The sequence below is a fragment of the Lates calcarifer genome, linkage group LG20, assembly GCF_001640805.2.
Source record: "Lates calcarifer isolate ASB-BC8 linkage group LG20, TLL_Latcal_v3, whole genome shotgun sequence".
NCBI classification, from domain to species: domain Eukaryota; kingdom Metazoa; phylum Chordata; class Actinopteri; family Centropomidae; genus Lates; species Lates calcarifer.
In genome coordinates this window covers 17497457-17515175 of record NC_066852.1, presented here as the reverse complement: position 1 = coordinate 17515175, position 17719 = coordinate 17497457, and the positions used below count along the sequence as shown (strand labels likewise).

Sequence of the window (17719 nt, the reverse complement as noted above, 5' to 3'; positions counted from 1 at the left end):
TAACCAGCCAGTAACATGAAAACTGGGAGTGGGAGGATTCATTTGATTTTATTCTTTTAAAGTAATTAAAAAAATCACATTAGGCCAAGGATCAAAATTAGTGGCCGGTGGCCGGCGCATAACCTGACCGTGCTTTCACCTCCGTTCTAAACAAGCAAACAAAGAACACACATTCTGTCCATACACATTGCTCTTCTATTATAATCCAAATCATTGGTATTGCTTTGGTTGGCCCATGCAAGGATTTCTTTTTATAGTACGTTAATGGGTACGCTTATGAGTAAAGATTTATTGAGACCTTAAGCCTCCTCAATTAACAGTTCTGCCTATTGAACAATGCTTTATGTGGCTGAGAGCATTCATGTTGATGCAGGGAAACGAACGGAATAGCTGCCAAGGAAAATGATCAAGGGAGATGAAGGAGTGAGTTAAGTAGACATGGAAGATGTGAGGTGGAAAAAGAAAAGGCGATGGAAGGCCATAAAGTAAGGGAGCAATATTTGGATAACAAAGAGGGAGAGACAGAGTGAGTGAGGGAGTAAAATGCTGAGCATTAGCCACCATCGACTTTTCAGGGAATCTGGACATTGAATCAGCTCCTGACTGCTGCTGCTGTGGACTGATGGTCTATTTATCTGGCTAATGTCTAAACCAGACACAGCAGATGCTGTATTGAATTTAACATCAGACTAAATTTCAGGGATCGGCCATCTAGAGGCTCCTTGCTCACACTGCCTTTAATCACAAAGAAGGAAGCTTAGAGACTGTTCATTTTCTCACATGTATCATATGTTGCATATTAATAGATCTAACAGTAAATGATAGTAGCAGTTATTGTTATTTATTTGCTCCTCACTCCTCTGTCCTCTTGGCACACATGATAAATTCAAAGATCATATTAAACAATTCAAAAATGGATTAAATCTGGTCAATCCAAAGTTTATATAAAAAGCATAATTAGTGCCAGATGACTGAAAACACTGTCAACAAAAGAAATAGCACTGGTAGCAATAGTAGCAGTATAATGATGTAAATGCAAAAATACAAGAGCCAAACGTTTTGGAGCACGAGAATAAACACTTCCTGTCTGAATAATTAGGGCTATCATCATGACATTGACATTTGACACTGGCATTTTGTGATACTGATACCGATGAGTTTGTGTGAATCATTATTAATATTTAAAATAGTATTTCTTGGCGAGGAATATATCCTGAACTCTGCATATTGACTTATTTCCTGGTAGTAATGTCATTATTTCCTCTCATTTCCAGGGAACCCATTGGAAAGAAGAAATCAGGTATGATGCAGCTTTACTTACTTAAGGGTTTTGGTGACCTTGGGGTGTCATTTTGTGTTTGGAAAAAAATGTGCAGAAATTGAATTGGATACTTATTATTCATTGTTAATACAAGTCCTCCACTTGTCATCCATAGTATATAATATGACATTATCTCCATCTAGTGGTCACTGAGTGTTACACAGGTTTAAAAAATATTGATTCCACCAGAGCAGTTGTTCTTGTTTCATTAAGAAAGACATTATGCCAATACTCAAATATTTTAAATGTTTTTCTGGAGTTGACTATCAGATACAAAGAAACCACCTCTGCAGTTGATTCTTTATACCCTTTCTATCCTCTTCACTTATCTCATATTCTTAAGGTGGATCCATGTCATTTTTTTCAGTTTTCTTCTCCATTCATTTTCCTTTCCATCAGGGTTTGTGGAGAGAGCGACTACTTTCCTAAAGCGAGGTAGTAAACACACTGTCATGGTTGGTCGTGCTGTGTGTGTGACCCAGCGGGTTGCTAGTGGCCTGTTCCCCCTCTCCTTCCCTGGCGTGGGCAGGTGGGATGTGGCTCTGTTGACGGCTTGGGGCTTGGTTGTGTAAACCAAAGCATAACTGATTAAGACCTTGTGTGGCTCATTTTTGGGGTGTATTTAAGTATGTTGTGTTAGGAGAGAGTACGAAGACTGAAGAGCAGGATTTTTACCTTGCACCTACATTAGATGGATTTACTATATGCCATGGATGCAATAGGACCACATATTCAGCATTAGGCAAAATCAGGGAGATTAAAGTTCTGCAAATAATTCTCCAATGTAGAATCTTAGACGTAATGCACTATGGGTCAACCAAAAGGTACTTTGTTCAGTTAGTTTTCAGATGCAATGTAAATTTCTGGTTGTATTGTGAGCCCTCGTGTTAAAAGTAGATTTTTCTCAGCCTGGCGTGGTGCTAACATTGGTGGTGGGTCTTAATGGTGCTGGTTTGTGTCTGTGTACAAAATCACAGCTGTGTTGATTATTGATCTAACCCTCAACACTTTTTAACTTCCTCATTCACTCCTGTTCTCCTAATTTACTTCTATCCCTCTGTGAACTCATTGTTTCCCTCACGCCATCTATCCAATCACATCCACTACCTCCTCTGCTTAATGCCTAAGTGAATCTCCATACTGTAGATAAGCCTCCTCTCACTTAAACTTTGTACTCAGTGGCTTTTGCTAAATTTGGCCTTGGAATTATTCTTGGCATTTCATCAAAAATGAGTTGTTCACAGTTGGCTGTTGTGTAAAGAACATGCTTAAATTGGATTTTGAGTAAAGTTCTTTAAAACATGAGTAAAATCGTACATCTTTAAAGGTCACATTACATTCAGTCATTGAAATGCAAAAAAAAATTAAGCCACACAAATGTAATCTTATGATTCCAAGTTCATGGACATTGCCTTAATATCACGTTCACAAATTTATCAAAGATCCCCAGTGAATAACAGGTAATGAGAGGAGGCTTTTTACATTATTGAGATTTAATCCGTAGCTTGCCTAAGAAAGGAACAGGACAAAAAAAAAAAAAAAGAGTTAAAAGGGCCTCTGTTCGGATTTGTTCCCCTTAATAGGAGATTCAACCGCAGCAGACCCTCTCCTCCTCGACCAGTATGTGGCAGTAACGGACTATGAAAAGCAGGAGAGCTCTGAGATCAGCCTCCATGTAGGTCAGGTGGTGGAGGTCATTGAGAAAAATGAGTCTGGTAAGTTCTATATAGCACCCGGAGTAACCTTTCATTATTTTCTCAAGTTTCGATTGTGCAAAGGCAGTTGGTTTAAATCAAAAAATCAATATTAGCTTTGGTGGAAACATCAGTAGCTTTGGTTGACAGCTGTGGTGCCTTTAAATACAATGCTAAACCAGGTGCTGTAGAATTTTTCCAGCAGTCAGTAATAGGTGAACAGAGGCATGCTGGGAGATACCCTAAGTGTGACTGTGGGTAACAAGTATTTGGGAAATTACTTCATTGTTCAATTTAAATATTAAATTTAATTAAATGTTAAAGAGAAAGGCCACAAATATTTATCATGCATTACACCAGTGAATTAACATGAATGAAATGAATTCTATCATGACATCTCATAAGTCACAATGTTTATATTTTACTCATTCAGGGTGGTGGTTTGTGAGCTCAGAAGATGCCCAGGGTTGGGTCCCTGCCACTTGCCTTGAGGCACAGGATGACCCTGATGACTTCACTCTTCCAGGGGAAGAAGGTACATAAAGCTTTCCCTACTGGCACCATTACTTATATTCATTATTGTCAATGACGAAAAGAGACCATTATGTTCAGCATTTACTTTCAAACCCATGTAATCTATTTCTCACTTTTGGTATAATGTGCCGGCAAGCAGAGCTTAAACTGTACTTGTATGCAATGTTGACAAATATGTTTTATGCCGCTGTCTTTCTGTTGCCTTCGAAAGTGCAACACACACCACGTGTAGTGCCACAACATCTGGCAGACACCATTTGACTCCTGGTGCACACCAGAAACTCCATATGAATAGAAGTAGCATTCAAGGTTTGGTCATGTGCAGACATAGGGAGCAAAGGTGAGAATATTGCTGCTTTTCTGGAGAGTTAATGTGTGTTGACACCATGACACTGGCAGTGTGTGGCCAATAGATATTTCGATGCACATCATATTCTCACGGTGTGTGTTGCCCTTAAGAACAGCAGTCCAGATATGTTTAAATACCCATATTATTCTCATTAATACAAATAATATATGTAAGCAAAACATAAAAAGGTGAAAGTTGAACAAAAACCTTAGTAGAGAGAAAATGTGGGTAAGTTCCATAAGAATGCATAATGTAGATGTTAAAAGAATGACACTATAATGATACTATACAGCGCATGGTGGGAGCACTCCTAAGCAAAGAAGGGTACTAAGCCAATATGCAAATTACAGACCATATTTTCAAGTCTTGGAAAGTCTCAGAAGTACGTGGTTTCCACTGAACTGTCTGCCCTGTCGTTGTTGGGAAGGTCACTCCCCAGAGCCTTGTGATTAAAAAATCCTCAAATCTAACCTCCAGATTCACTGACAACATCACAGAGTTTTGCTAGTGTCCAAGTAGTGAGCAAGATTTAACTAAATAGGTCAAGGCCAACATCACCTATCTTTCTTAACTATGAACTATGTGGTCTATAACCTATTATTAAAAGAGCAAGTTATAAATAAAGAAAACCTTAGATGGAGTATTTATCAGCAAATGGCACCAATTTACTGAAGCCTGTTTGAAGTAGAGCTTTGATTTCTTCTACTTCCATCAATACTAAATGACATATGTAATGTTCACTTCCTATTTTGCCCCACTTACTGTGCTGGGATCAGTGCCTCGGAGATTCTGGTCACTGCCAAGGCACGTGGGTCGTCGCAGAACTTTAGGGGATCTATTCAGCACAGGCTTTGGGCAAGGTGGAGCGCACGCCTTTCTTTTCCCCCTATTCTGAATATGTGTGTGTGCGCACATGCATACACAACTGTGTGCATGGTAGTTCATGTGTATGCATGAAATGTATGCTGCATGAAAGACCCAAGCATGTAAATTAAATCCTTGCACGCAAATTGGATTGTGTATTTGTGTTTGAATATGTAACATTTCAATTAACCAGCATTAATAAATACTTGATATCAGTACAATAGATTTATATAGACTCTCTATAATATACAGTATAATAATAGAAGAATTAATAATGACAATTGGAGAAATGACTGCATTTGTAGTACAGTAACAAGTTTGTCCTGTTTGTCGTAAATATTTGTGGAGGATGTATGTGTGTTTTGTGTGTTGCACAAGTGTCTATCTTACATCTTCTCACTCCACAAGATGCTGCTCAAGCCTTGCCTCATTTAATCAGTTAGTTAATGTAAAGCCAGTGTATTTCTGTCGCAACCACAGTATCTCATCCTAAATCACAAAGGGAGAGGGTTGTGTTGGAAAAAGTATTTTGAACTGTGTGCTTTGTCCCCCAAGCTTTTACCCTACATGAGCATTTATTTGTACTCTCCTATTCGTGAAATTATACACAGTAATCTTCAAGACAGATATTATGTTCTTATATTTTACAATGTTGTTTTTTTCTGACTTTAGAAGAGAAGTATTCAGTGATTTACCCATACTCGGCCAGGGACCAGGATGAAATTGACCTGGAAAGAGGCATGATTGTCGAGGTGATTCAGAAGAATTTGGAGGGCTGGTGGAAGATAAGGTAATTCAAATCAGTGACCTTAATTGCCAAGATAATCTGTTAAATGCTCCTCTAAAAAAATCATAAATGTAAAAAGCTGCTTGTACTAAAGAGATGTTTTAATGTCTCCAAAATCAACATCAGATTTTAGATAATAATGAGGGAAAAAAATAGTTAACTGACTAATTTCATTGTACAGACTGCCAGAACCTAGTTAATTTTTTCAGTTGAGTCCACTATCTCCTCCACTCAGGTACCAGGGCCGTGAGGGCTGGGCACCAGCCTCCTACCTGAAGAAGGCGGACATTCAGAGCCAGAAGCAGTCAGCAGGCCCTGCTGCTCATGCCAGTACAAACGACCTAGACGGGTTTTCCAAACAGAACCAGCCAAACAATGCAGCTAGAGAGAACCGAGACAACAGCCAGAAAGAAAACAGGCTCTCAATTTTCTCTGACAATAACAAAAGTAGTAAGTGAATTTAGCAAAGGATGCAGCTTGTAATTCTGTCTTTCACTTGTATATTTTCTGCTAATGCAAGACTGGATTTCATATTTTATTCATAATGCCAGGATATGAAAAACAAAAAATATATTATTTTTAATTATAATATTGCACATTAAGTGAGCAATTTGATTTAGGCTAGTCTTATTGCATAATTTAAGCCACTGTACCCAGTATTTAGCATCAGATAAAACCTACATGCAAAACATGTGAGAATTTCATATGCAGAGTGTAACTTTTCAGATGGGCTGTGCATCTCTGCTTTAAAAAGGTGCACCTCAACAAAATTACTAATTACATGTCTTCTCCCTCCACAGAAGTGGGATCAAGACACAGACCTCCTCCAAGGAGAGATCTTACCATTGTAAGATTTGACACAGCAAGGACTCTATCGTATTAAAAGATAACTCTCAGTTTTGTTCTCAACAAAAAGGTTTTCATTGACTTAACCTTTACATGTCTCTCTCATATCACACAGCCACGTGGTGCAAACCTACCCAAGCCACCCATTCCTCCTCAGGTTGAGGAAGAGTTCTACACCATAGCAGACTTCCAGACCACTATTCCTGATGGCATTAGCTTTCAGGCTGGAGTTAAAGTTGAGGTGGGTCAGGCACTTCTTTAAATTATATTTAAATAACAAATGAAAATGTTTTTATAGTGAAACATTTAGCTTTAATAATGTTTTTTTATAATTATTTATGTGACTGATCTTAAATGATATACTAAAATTAAATGACTTTTTTTTTATCTACTAGGTGATTGAGAAGAATGCAAGTGGTTGGTGGTACATCCAGATAGATGACAAAGAGGGCTGGGCCCCTGCCACCTTTATTGACAAGTACAAGAAGAGCAGTAATGCCCTACGACCTAATTTCCTTGCCCCTCTGCCCAACGAGATGGAGAAGCTGAGACTGGAGGATGGTGGTTCTTCAAATGTTTCAGGCACAGATGACAGCTGGTCCAAGCCTTTACCAGATGAACCAAGCACAGCCCCTGACTCTTGTGCCCGGCCTAAGTTGAGAGACTGGAAGTCCAATGCCAGCAAGGGGGCTTCTGCCTTTTCTGGGCCTTTGCCACCAGCCCCAGCTGCCCCTCCAGTCGAGGAGAAACCAGCTCTGCCACCTCGAAGGGAGTCCATTAATAAAAGCTTTGAATTGGAGGTAGCAGAAAAACCAAGACCTGATCTTTCCAAGCCCTTGCCCCCAAAACCCCCAGCTCCTGGGGTGATCGTGCCACTGGTTACACCCAAGGCAGCCCCCTTCAAACCGGATAAACCACCTGAGACCAAGAAAGAAGATAAGAGCAAAGCTCTTCATCTTCGAAATGAGATGGGTCTTGAATGTGGTCACAAGATCTCTGCCAAGGAAGTCAAGAAGTTTAATCTGAAACCTGTACCTAAACAGCCACCAAAACCCAAACCAGAGGTGCAGGAGGAGAAACAAGAGGCACCTGGCCCATCAGTGTTTATGAAGGCCAAGCCAATGATCCGACCAAAACCTGTTCCAGCTGCCAAGCCAGACCCTCCAGCAGAGAACAAACTAGACATCACCAACCTGAGAAGCAAGCTGAGGCCATCAAAACCTGCAGATCCCGGTTCAGTGTCAGCTGAGGTGAATCATCAGAATGACACCTCAGCAGCAATAAATAATTCCCACCCTAGTTCACCCCCTAGCTCTCCACCCATCCATATCCCTACTCTCAACAATGGTAAGTACTGTGACGAGCCAAAAGTCCCCCCAAAACACATTAATGGTCATAGCCAAGACAGCTCATCACCCCCTGCAAAACCAGCAGTGCCTCCACACAAGGAACCCCCTCAGAGACCCCCTGCCATGGCTCCAAGAAGACCTCCTCCTCCAAAGAAGACTGATCCATCCAGTCCAACTGAGCCCAAACCTCCATCTGCTCCAAAAGACGCCCAGGACATTCCCAAGGCCGGACCACCCCAACTCAGTAGGCCGCCTCCCCCTAAACCCAAAGGATTTATTCCAGCACCTCCAAACAAAGAGAAAGAGGAGTCCAAGGTCAACAAAGTCCCAATTCCTCCCAAGCCCCAAGTGAAGAGTGAGAAGCCTGGTCCACCCAAGGACAAACTTCCTCCTTTACTCAAGGAGTCCAGTAAAGATGAGCTGTATCTAGCTGTGGCAGACTTTGAAGGTGATGAACAAACATCCAGCTTCAAGGTGGGTACAGTATTTGAGGTGCTGGAAAAAAACAGCAGCGGTTGGTGGTTCTGTAAAAACGTAGGAGAAGAAGTCGAGGGCTGGATCCCCTCGAATTACCTGAGTAAGAAACCTTAGTGTGAATGTGCTCTCAAAAAATTTGCCATAAAAATAAATAAATAAACTAAGGGTTTAAATGAACAAATTATCACTACTTTGTAGCTACTCAGCATTTTTTATTTATAGGTACCTTTTTTTTAATTGACACATTTGTTATGTTTAATTTTGATAAGGATGTTCTACCTAAACTGAACCAGCAATAACACATGCCCTTATGGGTCTTGTGATGTTTACTTGTTTTTGTTTTTATCTAAATATTACATGAAATACTAGGTAAAGTTATTTGCATTCGTATGCTAGTTGCAGCCTGTGCCAGTTCTGCCATTACAAAGGCTAGACATTATAACAGCGATAAATGTATCTACACCCATGCCTTCTATGATACGGTGCCTCAATATTATATGCAAAGTGCTTCAGTGCTTAATAAACTGTATGCAACTGTAGACATAGTCCTTGTTGGAATCTTACAACCTTTGACTAAAAATCTAAAATCTACATCACAGGAGAATGAACTACATGGTCAAATCCAGCTAGTCTTTCTCCAGCAGTAGACCAAAAAAAAATCCTAAATCTCTTACAAATACTGCACATTAACTCATTAGAGGAATTCAGTGACCACATCTTGGCTTTCAAGTGCTATTAGCAATCACTAAAAGACATGTCTTTGCCAAGTAGAAGTGCTGTTTGTTACCCTAGAAAAATGCATATTAGTTTTGTGCTATTGTAATGCTTTTCTTATTTGACTGCATCATTTATGTTGCAGTCACTTGTAACAGATGTGCACTTTTTCAGTCATATCAGATGAGTTAAGTTTAAGGTTTGCACATGTTTAAGGAAGGGGAAGAATGCCATAGTGCATTTTATTTCTTAATTTTACTTGTCATTGTATTAGCCATGTTTTTCTTTTTTTATACTCACTGTAACAAAATATCCACCAATGTAAAGATGAGGCTAGAACATCAAAACTGAGAAAGTGAAGAAACTCATCATGTTCTCTTGCTCCCAATAATAAATATCGTGAAGTGGGACTTGCTGAGCACATCTGCATATCTGTACGAGATATTTGACCAGGCGTAAGAAATTGTAGATCTACAGTGATTTGTGCAATGATTTACAGTATTTTAAGTGTACAGTATGACATTTGATCCTCAGATAACAGCAAAGTATGACCATTGTATAAAAATAATGTTTTACATTAATGCTTGACTGGTCTCAAGCATGGTCAGTATAGCAAATTATTTTTTAATGTACAGTAATGAGAGTCATATCTGAACTGTTATCAGTTTTCTTTGATGGTCCATCTGTTTCATCTTTTACTCTGTACTGATGAAGTGACTAGAAGAACAAAGAGCCAAGAAGGAATTTGGTTGGTTGATTTGTGGGATTTTTGAGATAAATGTATGTGAAAAGTATGTAAAACAAATGCCTTATAATTTCACATCAGGTGGTTTAGATTTTTTTTCAGATTCACAAAATTTAAAAAGTAAGCAAGATTGGAAAATAAAAATGTATGTTCATGGTTTTGGACATAATCAGACAAGGCTACAAGCTGTAACAGAGATTCTGTTCTGCTTCTAGTCGCTTTAATGTTACATCAACATCCACCCATGTTTTATACAAGAATGGCAGCATGTTACTCACTAGGAAAAAAAAAGAGAGAAATTTAAATATACCCTAAAATTGTATTGTTCAGGTAAAATGTATGTGGACCAAGAGCAGGAAGGTACAGTACAGTGCAAAGCAAATGTGTGGGTTGATGGTGTCATCATTTCAGTATTGTAATCTTATTTACTTTTTTGCTATGTATTTTTCATTACATTGAGTCTCCTTTTACTTAAGTCAATAAAACGTTCTGATTTTTCAGTTCAGCTGTCATACTGTGTCTGAATTGGTATTTCAAAAGTCACCAGCTGTAATGCACAATAAAATGCCAAAAAAAGGTAACACCAAATGGTCAAAGAAATAGCTGATAAGCATCTGACTAGTTGGCTCAAGCTGCTAATATGCTTGCTTTCAAGATCAAAGAGCGAGGGCTTGATTTGTACAAAGGACAGTAAATTCTGAGGTCCGACATCAAATGCAAACAGTCAAATGGTAGAAGAAATAGTCCATGACTTTCTGAGTCTCTAACTCAAGCTGATAAGACAAGTTGTTAGCAGCTCAGAGGACAGAGGTTTGATTCCTTCCCAGGAAAGTACATTTTAGGTCCAGAGAAATTAAGATTGAAAAGTGCTCCAAGAGATATTCCAAATGCAAAGGGTATTCGGTGGCATAGTGGAGATTGACAGAGTCTCTAAGGTGCAGATTCTAGGAATCAAATCCTGTATGTTACCAGTACCTTGGGGCAGCAGTCTATTAATTTTCTGAAATAGGACTTTTAGTTTTTATCATGTCTGCCTTATCTGAGTATAATGTGAGATACTTGCTTGTGTCTACACTTAGTAATGCAATTAATAAAATTAATTTACCTTGTCAATCCTGTAACAGAGACGCTCTCTGGCGAGGCCCATGCTCAATATTTGTGTCTTTGTAGATCCTTTCCAGACTTTATCCTCTCCTCCCGTAGACGCAATGTATCAGACATGGTCGGAGGTTAACTGTAGGATCCCAGTCTTTAAAGCACTTGGGCAGCTTGAAGAGGAGAACAAACCATAATTTAACACTTGTAGCAGTAAGGCTGTGCTGCATCCACAAATCACACAAGACTGAGGATGAATAGATTTTAAGAAAGGGAGGCTGGTTTTAATGTGAGAGAATAAAGGAACAGAAAAATAATTTCACTGGTCTTCAGTTGCTTGACTGATACTGGGTGTAATCTGGTTTAAAACAAGGTACAATATACTGTATAAGGCAACAATAGTAGCAATATGCCAAAATCATAGTATCCCAAAATAATAAAATGATTCTAAATAACTCAATTTAAAATCATCAAATTGTCAAAATTCAAATAAACCTAAAATCACACACTCTATAGGTTCACTAACCACAACACATGGGAGCTATTGAAAAAAAAAAATCCTCTATTGAAATATTAATTTTTAAAAATGGAGAAGACGCCCCTGGATCCGGAGTGAATATCCAACCTAAAACCAACTTGACTGTCCACAAGTATACCATCACCCAAGATATAGATTCCTCAAACAACATAAGGAGGCGCAACACAAACAATGTAAAGCAATCAACTATTAAGGAGAAAACGTAGGTACAACTGAGCGGACAAAGTTGCACCCTGCAAAGCACTCTCTCGTTAGCCAGCGTTAGCTATTATTGCTGCATATTGTTGACGAGTTATAGGGGTACAAACTCCAGCACAGCAAAGAAACAACGACAACTTTAACGTTACTATTGTCTCCCTAATTTGGTGAGCAGGGGGCAGCAGATATGCAATGTTGCCTGCCTGTGTAGTGTTGTGATATGAAGAGACACACACGTTGAGCTAGTGTTAAGCTGACGGCAGGAGGATTTATTCTTCCCCAACATAGTTCAGGTATCAGACATCTGTTGTAAACAAATGGCCATAGCTTCAGTCCCGATTTGTATAGACATACACTCAACTTTTCTGGTTCTCTCATCTAGTGCATTTCCACTGTATCCATGAAAAATAACAGTTTCACCTGTCTCAACATGAACTGTCCTTACAGTTGTGTGCTATACTAATACATGATAGTATTTTCTAACTTTGACAATAGACCAGAAAGATGTCTAGGTCCTTTTTACATGGAAACTACTTTACAAAATACTTGCATTTGATAAATGTATCGGCTTTCCTTGGTTTGGGGTTAGTTTGCCCCGCACACTGCTACATGCTACACCAGTCCGCTAGCATTAGCAAGTTAGCATACAACCCCTCGTATTTACTTCAGGTTCTTTTACAACCCATTTCCTTGACCAACTTTTTCATTTTTTAAAATATATCATGTACACTCAAATTCAGGCATATTTACCGATCTGTGATATCAACAGAAGGGACACAGACGTGGTAGTTGAACTTCGGGGCATACCTTCAAGCTTCTAGGTAGGAGGAAATTTATTCTTCCTGTATGCGCCGCGCCGGTATTCTTTGCTAAACTACCCAGGCGCAATGCGCCATCTCGCGGATTGGATGTGAGAATACAATGAAATTACGTGACTGATGAAATCAGTGGAAATCAATGAAAAATAAAAATAAATGAAAATAATTTTTCTCTGAATTAAATTTGACAATTTAATTCCACCTGTTTTGCTTATTCCTGTCTTCACCGCTCGCTGAGGTTAGCGGTTTTCGACCGTCTCCATTACAAAGTAGCCAAAATACATTACCTTCAAAGAGTTGGTCACTGCACACTACGCCGCTCCTCACAGCCGCAGCTGATCGCCGGAAGCCATTTTGGACACCGTCAAACCACCGTTTTCAGTCATTTTCTTGCATCTTTATTAATAACAACTTTTGGTACTCCATTTAAGTTTCTTGTTCCTTTCGTTTGGTCCAACTGCATTTTGTTGATGTCATACACAAACAAACGTTTGACTTGGCATCTGTCCAATCACAAATAGTATTAAACCCACCTACCCCCACCCCCCATTTTCCATAATTTGAAATATTTGTGTTTGTACTGTTTTTTGAAATGTAGTTGTGTTTTTTGACATCCAGGGCCACCAAGAAAACAAAAAAATGTGATCCAGTCTCAGTGCCTCAGATGTGTTAGAGCTTAACCACCACTAACATTAGGAAGAGCCTCACCACAATCCAATCATTAGAAAATCTGCATTTATTGAGAGTTATTTACAGTAGTGGTTCCTTCTGATACAGTCTCATCCACACTCACAACCCTTCCATACAAACAATGTTATGTAAACTGAGGCAGAGAGGAAGATGTAGATGGAACTATTAAACATGACAGAAAAGAAAATTCATATATATATATATTTTAAATACTTCTGAGACAGTGAGTGAGAGGGAAAGAGAGATTAAGTTGTACCTGACTGCTGACCTGATTCAGTGTTTCTTAAGGCCAAACTACTAAAAAAAAAAAAAAAAAAAAAAAAAAACACATTCTCTCACTTAAACAAGGCAACACATTCCTCAGCTGCAAACATTTTCAGTTGAAAATTAAACATCTAGAGGCATCTTACAGCAGACTGAATTGGTGCTCTCCCTTAAAAATTACATAAAGAGTTATATTCCAAGATCAGAACATTATTTGAAAAGTAGATAACCCCAAATTATTGCTTGCCAAGCACTACTAAAACTTATGAAGATTAAATCATTTTAAGCAATGTTGTTTAATTCAAAAAGCTGATACATCCATTTTTGGTTGAACTCTTCATATTATTCTCCCTCTCAGTGCAAAGAAAGGCAAATTTAAAAGAAAAAAAAAACCTCTTTAAGGTTAGCAAAGACATACATGTAATATTGCACTTTGGTTATCAGACTGCACACGGTATAACAATTATACACTTAATACCTTTTTTAAATTTAGATTTAAATCCCCTGTTCAACATCCTTCAAAGAACATAACAGTATTTTTGCTTTGGCTTTGTCAGTTCCCATCCAGTGTGACTGATTTTACAGTAAAAAAAATACAACAGAAAAATAATAAATGTCTTTCTTACAACACTGTGAACAACAATTAATCTTCCCTTGTCTGTTAAAACAATTCCTCATTCCTAAATAATCATTTAAAAGAAATTATAAATTCTGATAACTTTGGATTTAGCCTCATCCCCCAGTTTAAACAAGATACAAAATAATCAGCTAATCCTTCATACCATGGGTGCTGGTTAAAAAGGAGAGAGAGAGAGAAAAAAAAATATTTAAATTAGCATTTACAATGATAAATCTGGATAAGGTTTTTCTTTGACAGTAAAAATAAATACAGGCAGACTTTGGCAGCTATATCACACATGCATCTCATTTGGAAAAACAGGCGAATAAGCCAAGACAGAGAAATGAAGAAGAGTCAGAGAATCATTAATTTTTAGGGCATGTTCTGGTCATATTTGGAAGACAGGACTGATAATTTGGGGTAAACAAAAAGTGCTTAGTACCTGGCTCACCAGCTTTTAAAGAAGCAAACATTCCTCCTTCTCATGCAAAAACAAATTCCATTGCTGGGCACTTAGGACAACAAACTACTACTACCCAACCAAAAAGATTTTTTCCTAAATATTTACTTGTTAAGACTTATTATTAGTTTTGGTTGGTTTCAGCTCACCCAAACTAACAGCCACCATTATCCTCATGTTTCACTGGTGAACTATAACAAGCAGACACAGGAAGGAAATCAAAATACTGTATGGAAGCAGATACTAAGTAACTTAGTCATGAATCACATGATTAGTTTTAAGTCAATCAGATACTACAACACTTTCAAAGAAAAATGAATTAAAACATAAATATTCACTAAAACAATAAAGGAACCTAATGGAGGGATAGGTATGCTGCCATTACTAGCAAAGCAAATTAAGGCAGCAGACAATTATGTCAGAGGGTGTATGGGTGAAAGTGTGTATGTGTGTAAAGTGTAGACCAGGAGATGATGTGATATCACAGCAGCTGCTTTCATGTGGTGGATGAGTCTTGGTAAGGTACAAACTTGGAGAGTTTGTTGGGAGAACTGGGATTTGGGCAATCAGAGCTCTCACTCATCCTGAAGAAAGCCTCCTGCTCCCTTTTCTTCATGTTTAGTTCCTCCTCAAGGGCCTAGGAAGGTTAGAAACCAAAATATGTATGAGATTACCCGATGTTGTGATATTGTGTTGCTCAATCTCAAAGTCTTTATGTAATTTGGCGTTAACTTGGTAGACTAGACAGGTTGTTTTTTGAGTTGTTTTATGATAAACAGTTATAATCCATGCAACACAAAAACTGACAACAAGGAACACGTTTTCATTCTTAACTGTAACTTTAACTTAAGCGCTCAAACTCTTTAATAAAGTTAAAGGAATACTTTAACATTTTGGGAAATATGTTTGTGCGCTTTCTTGCCAAGAGGATGACTGATACCATGATCTTATCTGTGCTTTGGATCTGGAGCCAAAGGAGATGAGCTTAGTTTAGGCATGAAGTCACTGCAATCGGCTGTTTTTCACAAGGCCATACTTACAGCATGTAGCCATAAAACCATTACTTGTTTTTACATTTGTTTGTGTACAAATTACACAAAGGAAATGCAGCATGTTAATTAGTGAGTTTTATAGGTGTAACTAAAAAGACTAGCTGTTACCCCTTGCTTCCAGTCTTTATGCTAAGCTAACTGCCTCCAGGCTTGAGTTCCAAACTTACAGAGAATGACATCAATCTTCTCATCCAAGTTGTGACAGAAAACATACCTTCTTTCTGGGTTTCAGCTGATCCCTCCATTCCTTCATAACCTGGTTGTGTTGGTCATCCAACTGCTTGAGCCTCTGGGTCTCATTCTCAACCAACAGGTGGCATTTTTCATTCTGGAACACAAAACAAGATCCTGTTAACAAATGTGAGCCATTTATTGTGTTCATTTAGTGTGTTGTTCTATAGACTGGACAAAAAAAACTCCATTGGAGAACTCTGCCTTTAACTCACTGATGGAACTGTGACAAAAGATCTACAGTGACATGCATAATAGAGAAGTAACATGTAAAACATGAGTCACCTGTAGCTGCTGCAGCTCTCGGATATTGCTTTCACACTGACCAACCATCTCTCTCATCTGGTTCTCATGTTTCTGCTGCTGATGCAGCCTCTCTGCCTTCTGCCGCTTCTCCTCTTGCTGTGAGAACTAGAGAGAGACAAAGTCAAGTCAAAGTTTTATTTATACATCACCAACTCTCAATGGGTTACTGAATAATTAACTTTATGCTTAAATATTGAGTGAGAAAACCCTTCCTGTCTACCTGTTTGATCTTCTCTCTATCCTCTGAGGCGCTACCCGTTGAATTGATGCGGAGGCTCTTCTTGAACATGGCCATGCGGGTCTTGGCTTCGCTACGCTGGATCTTAGGCAGCCGGCTCTTTTCCTGCTGCTGCCGAGCTTTCAGAATCTCAATCATTCGCTGATTGTAGCACTGCATCTGCTCCTGCTCCTGTAGTGGCGCAGAAAATAGATAAACATGGACTACAGGTTGGATAGCAGAACATACAATGTAGTTGAACCTAGAAAATCCAATGAGAAAGAGTTCCTATGACCCGAGACTCGATTTTGACACATGATTTACTTACTACCTAAAGTTAAATGTGTGTAGAATACAAACTTATTGTGGCAAGGAGAGTTGCAATCCACTGGTTTACCTTCTCATGTTTCTTGAGAAGCTGATGCCTCTGGAGGAAGTACTGATCTTTCAGCTGCTGCTTCAATAACTGATGTCTCTCGTAAAGATTCTTCTCTTCCATGTCCCATATTGTAGCTTCGCGCTCTAATCAAAGTTATTGGAACACAATATGTCAATACTGTCAGAGAACAACAAAACTTATCATGATCAGGTGTTGTGTGTTGGTTTCACCTGACCCAGTGCCTAACAGATACTGTACCTCTGATTAGGTGATGCTTCTTGTTAAGGCATTCCCTCTCCATTTCTGCAATCTCTCTCTTGTTGTTATAGATAATCTTTTTCAGCGTTGTGTCCAGGTAGTTCTTCTGAGTCGCCAAGAATTTTTCCTCCTAAAACACAGAAAAGAGAAAGACATGGAGAGAGGATGGAGAGGACTGAAAGGACCTATACTATTTAAACTTAAAGTAATAGTTTTAACTAGGTCTAAGTTAAGAGAACAACTTACCTCTCTAGTCTTCATTTCTTGGAAGGCGTTCATCTTCTGTTTCAAGGATTCTTTACGCTGACTCCTGGGCAGTTTATCAACAGATTGTTTTACCTAAAGAGGGCACATTTCAGTTATATGCACTGACTTTTGCACAAGACTTACACACACAGGCAAGCCAGCAAAGTATGAGGATGTACAGAAAAAATAAACATTATTGTGCAATTCATGTCTCATTAGGCTGAGGACTGAATGCTTTCTCTGAACCATTTTCATTCGTTTGTCCACATCTTCAAATAACTGGACTTAAGAAATGAAAGCAAGAAGATTCATCTGGTGAGTTATTTTACACACACACACACACACACACACACAAAAGTACCTCTTTTTTCCTGTGTTTTATCTGATCTTGAAACCTGTGGTATTCTCGTTCCTGCTCTGCTTTGATGCGCTTGTTCTCGTCTTTGAGTTTAACATTGTGGTCTCCTTCCATCTTCTCAATACACTGCTTCTGATGCTTCTCCAGGTTCTCCAGCTCTGTGTCATAGTGCTTCTTCTTGGCCTGAGAAGGACCAATAGGAAACAAGCACACTCTAAGCTTTGGGCGTATGATACAAAACACTGTAGGGCAGTTTTATTTTCAACTAAGTTTAGACTCCTTTCATTAGAGAAAATACTTCACGTAACAG

General features: G+C 38.7%; 2 protein-coding genes across 5 annotated transcripts in view; one reads left to right on the top strand and one right to left on the bottom strand.

The window, feature by feature from the left end:
• The window catches only part of sh3pxd2b (SH3 and PX domains 2B), a 37582-nt gene extending 27402 nt beyond the window's left edge, over positions 1–10180 (top strand). The window contains exons 6-15 of one of the 4 annotated variants that reach the window (XM_018691365.2): positions 1275–1300; positions 1721–1756; positions 2905–3036; positions 3449–3550; positions 4675–4758; positions 5435–5552; positions 5785–5999; positions 6350–6396; positions 6511–6636; positions 6791–10180. In XM_018691365.2, the coding sequence (XP_018546881.1) occupies positions 1275–1300; positions 1721–1756; positions 2905–3036; positions 3449–3550; positions 4675–4758; positions 5435–5552; positions 5785–5999; positions 6350–6396; positions 6511–6636; positions 6791–8335 (2431 nt within the window). In that variant the 3' untranslated portion in view covers positions 8336–10180. The remainder of the gene's footprint in view (positions 1–1274; positions 1301–1720; positions 1757–2904; positions 3037–3448; positions 3551–4674; positions 4759–5434; positions 5553–5784; positions 6000–6349; positions 6397–6510; positions 6637–6790) is intronic. The other 3 variants (XM_018691366.2, XM_018691367.2, XM_018691368.2) reach the window with 3 other exon arrangements.
• A 2867-nt stretch (positions 10181–13047) lies between these two features.
• The window catches only part of stk10 (serine/threonine kinase 10), a 39903-nt gene continuing 35231 nt past the window's right edge, over positions 13048–17719 (bottom strand). Inside the window, exons 13-20 of the mRNA XM_018691364.2 lie at positions 17413–17592; positions 17052–17144; positions 16806–16935; positions 16566–16690; positions 16172–16360; positions 15931–16056; positions 15629–15742; positions 13048–14999 (exon numbers count right to left, since the gene is read on the bottom strand). Coding sequence (XP_018546880.1) covers positions 14859–14999; positions 15629–15742; positions 15931–16056; positions 16172–16360; positions 16566–16690; positions 16806–16935; positions 17052–17144; positions 17413–17592 — 1098 coding nt within the window. The 3' untranslated portion in view covers positions 13048–14858. The remainder of the gene's footprint in view (positions 15000–15628; positions 15743–15930; positions 16057–16171; positions 16361–16565; positions 16691–16805; positions 16936–17051; positions 17145–17412; positions 17593–17719) is intronic.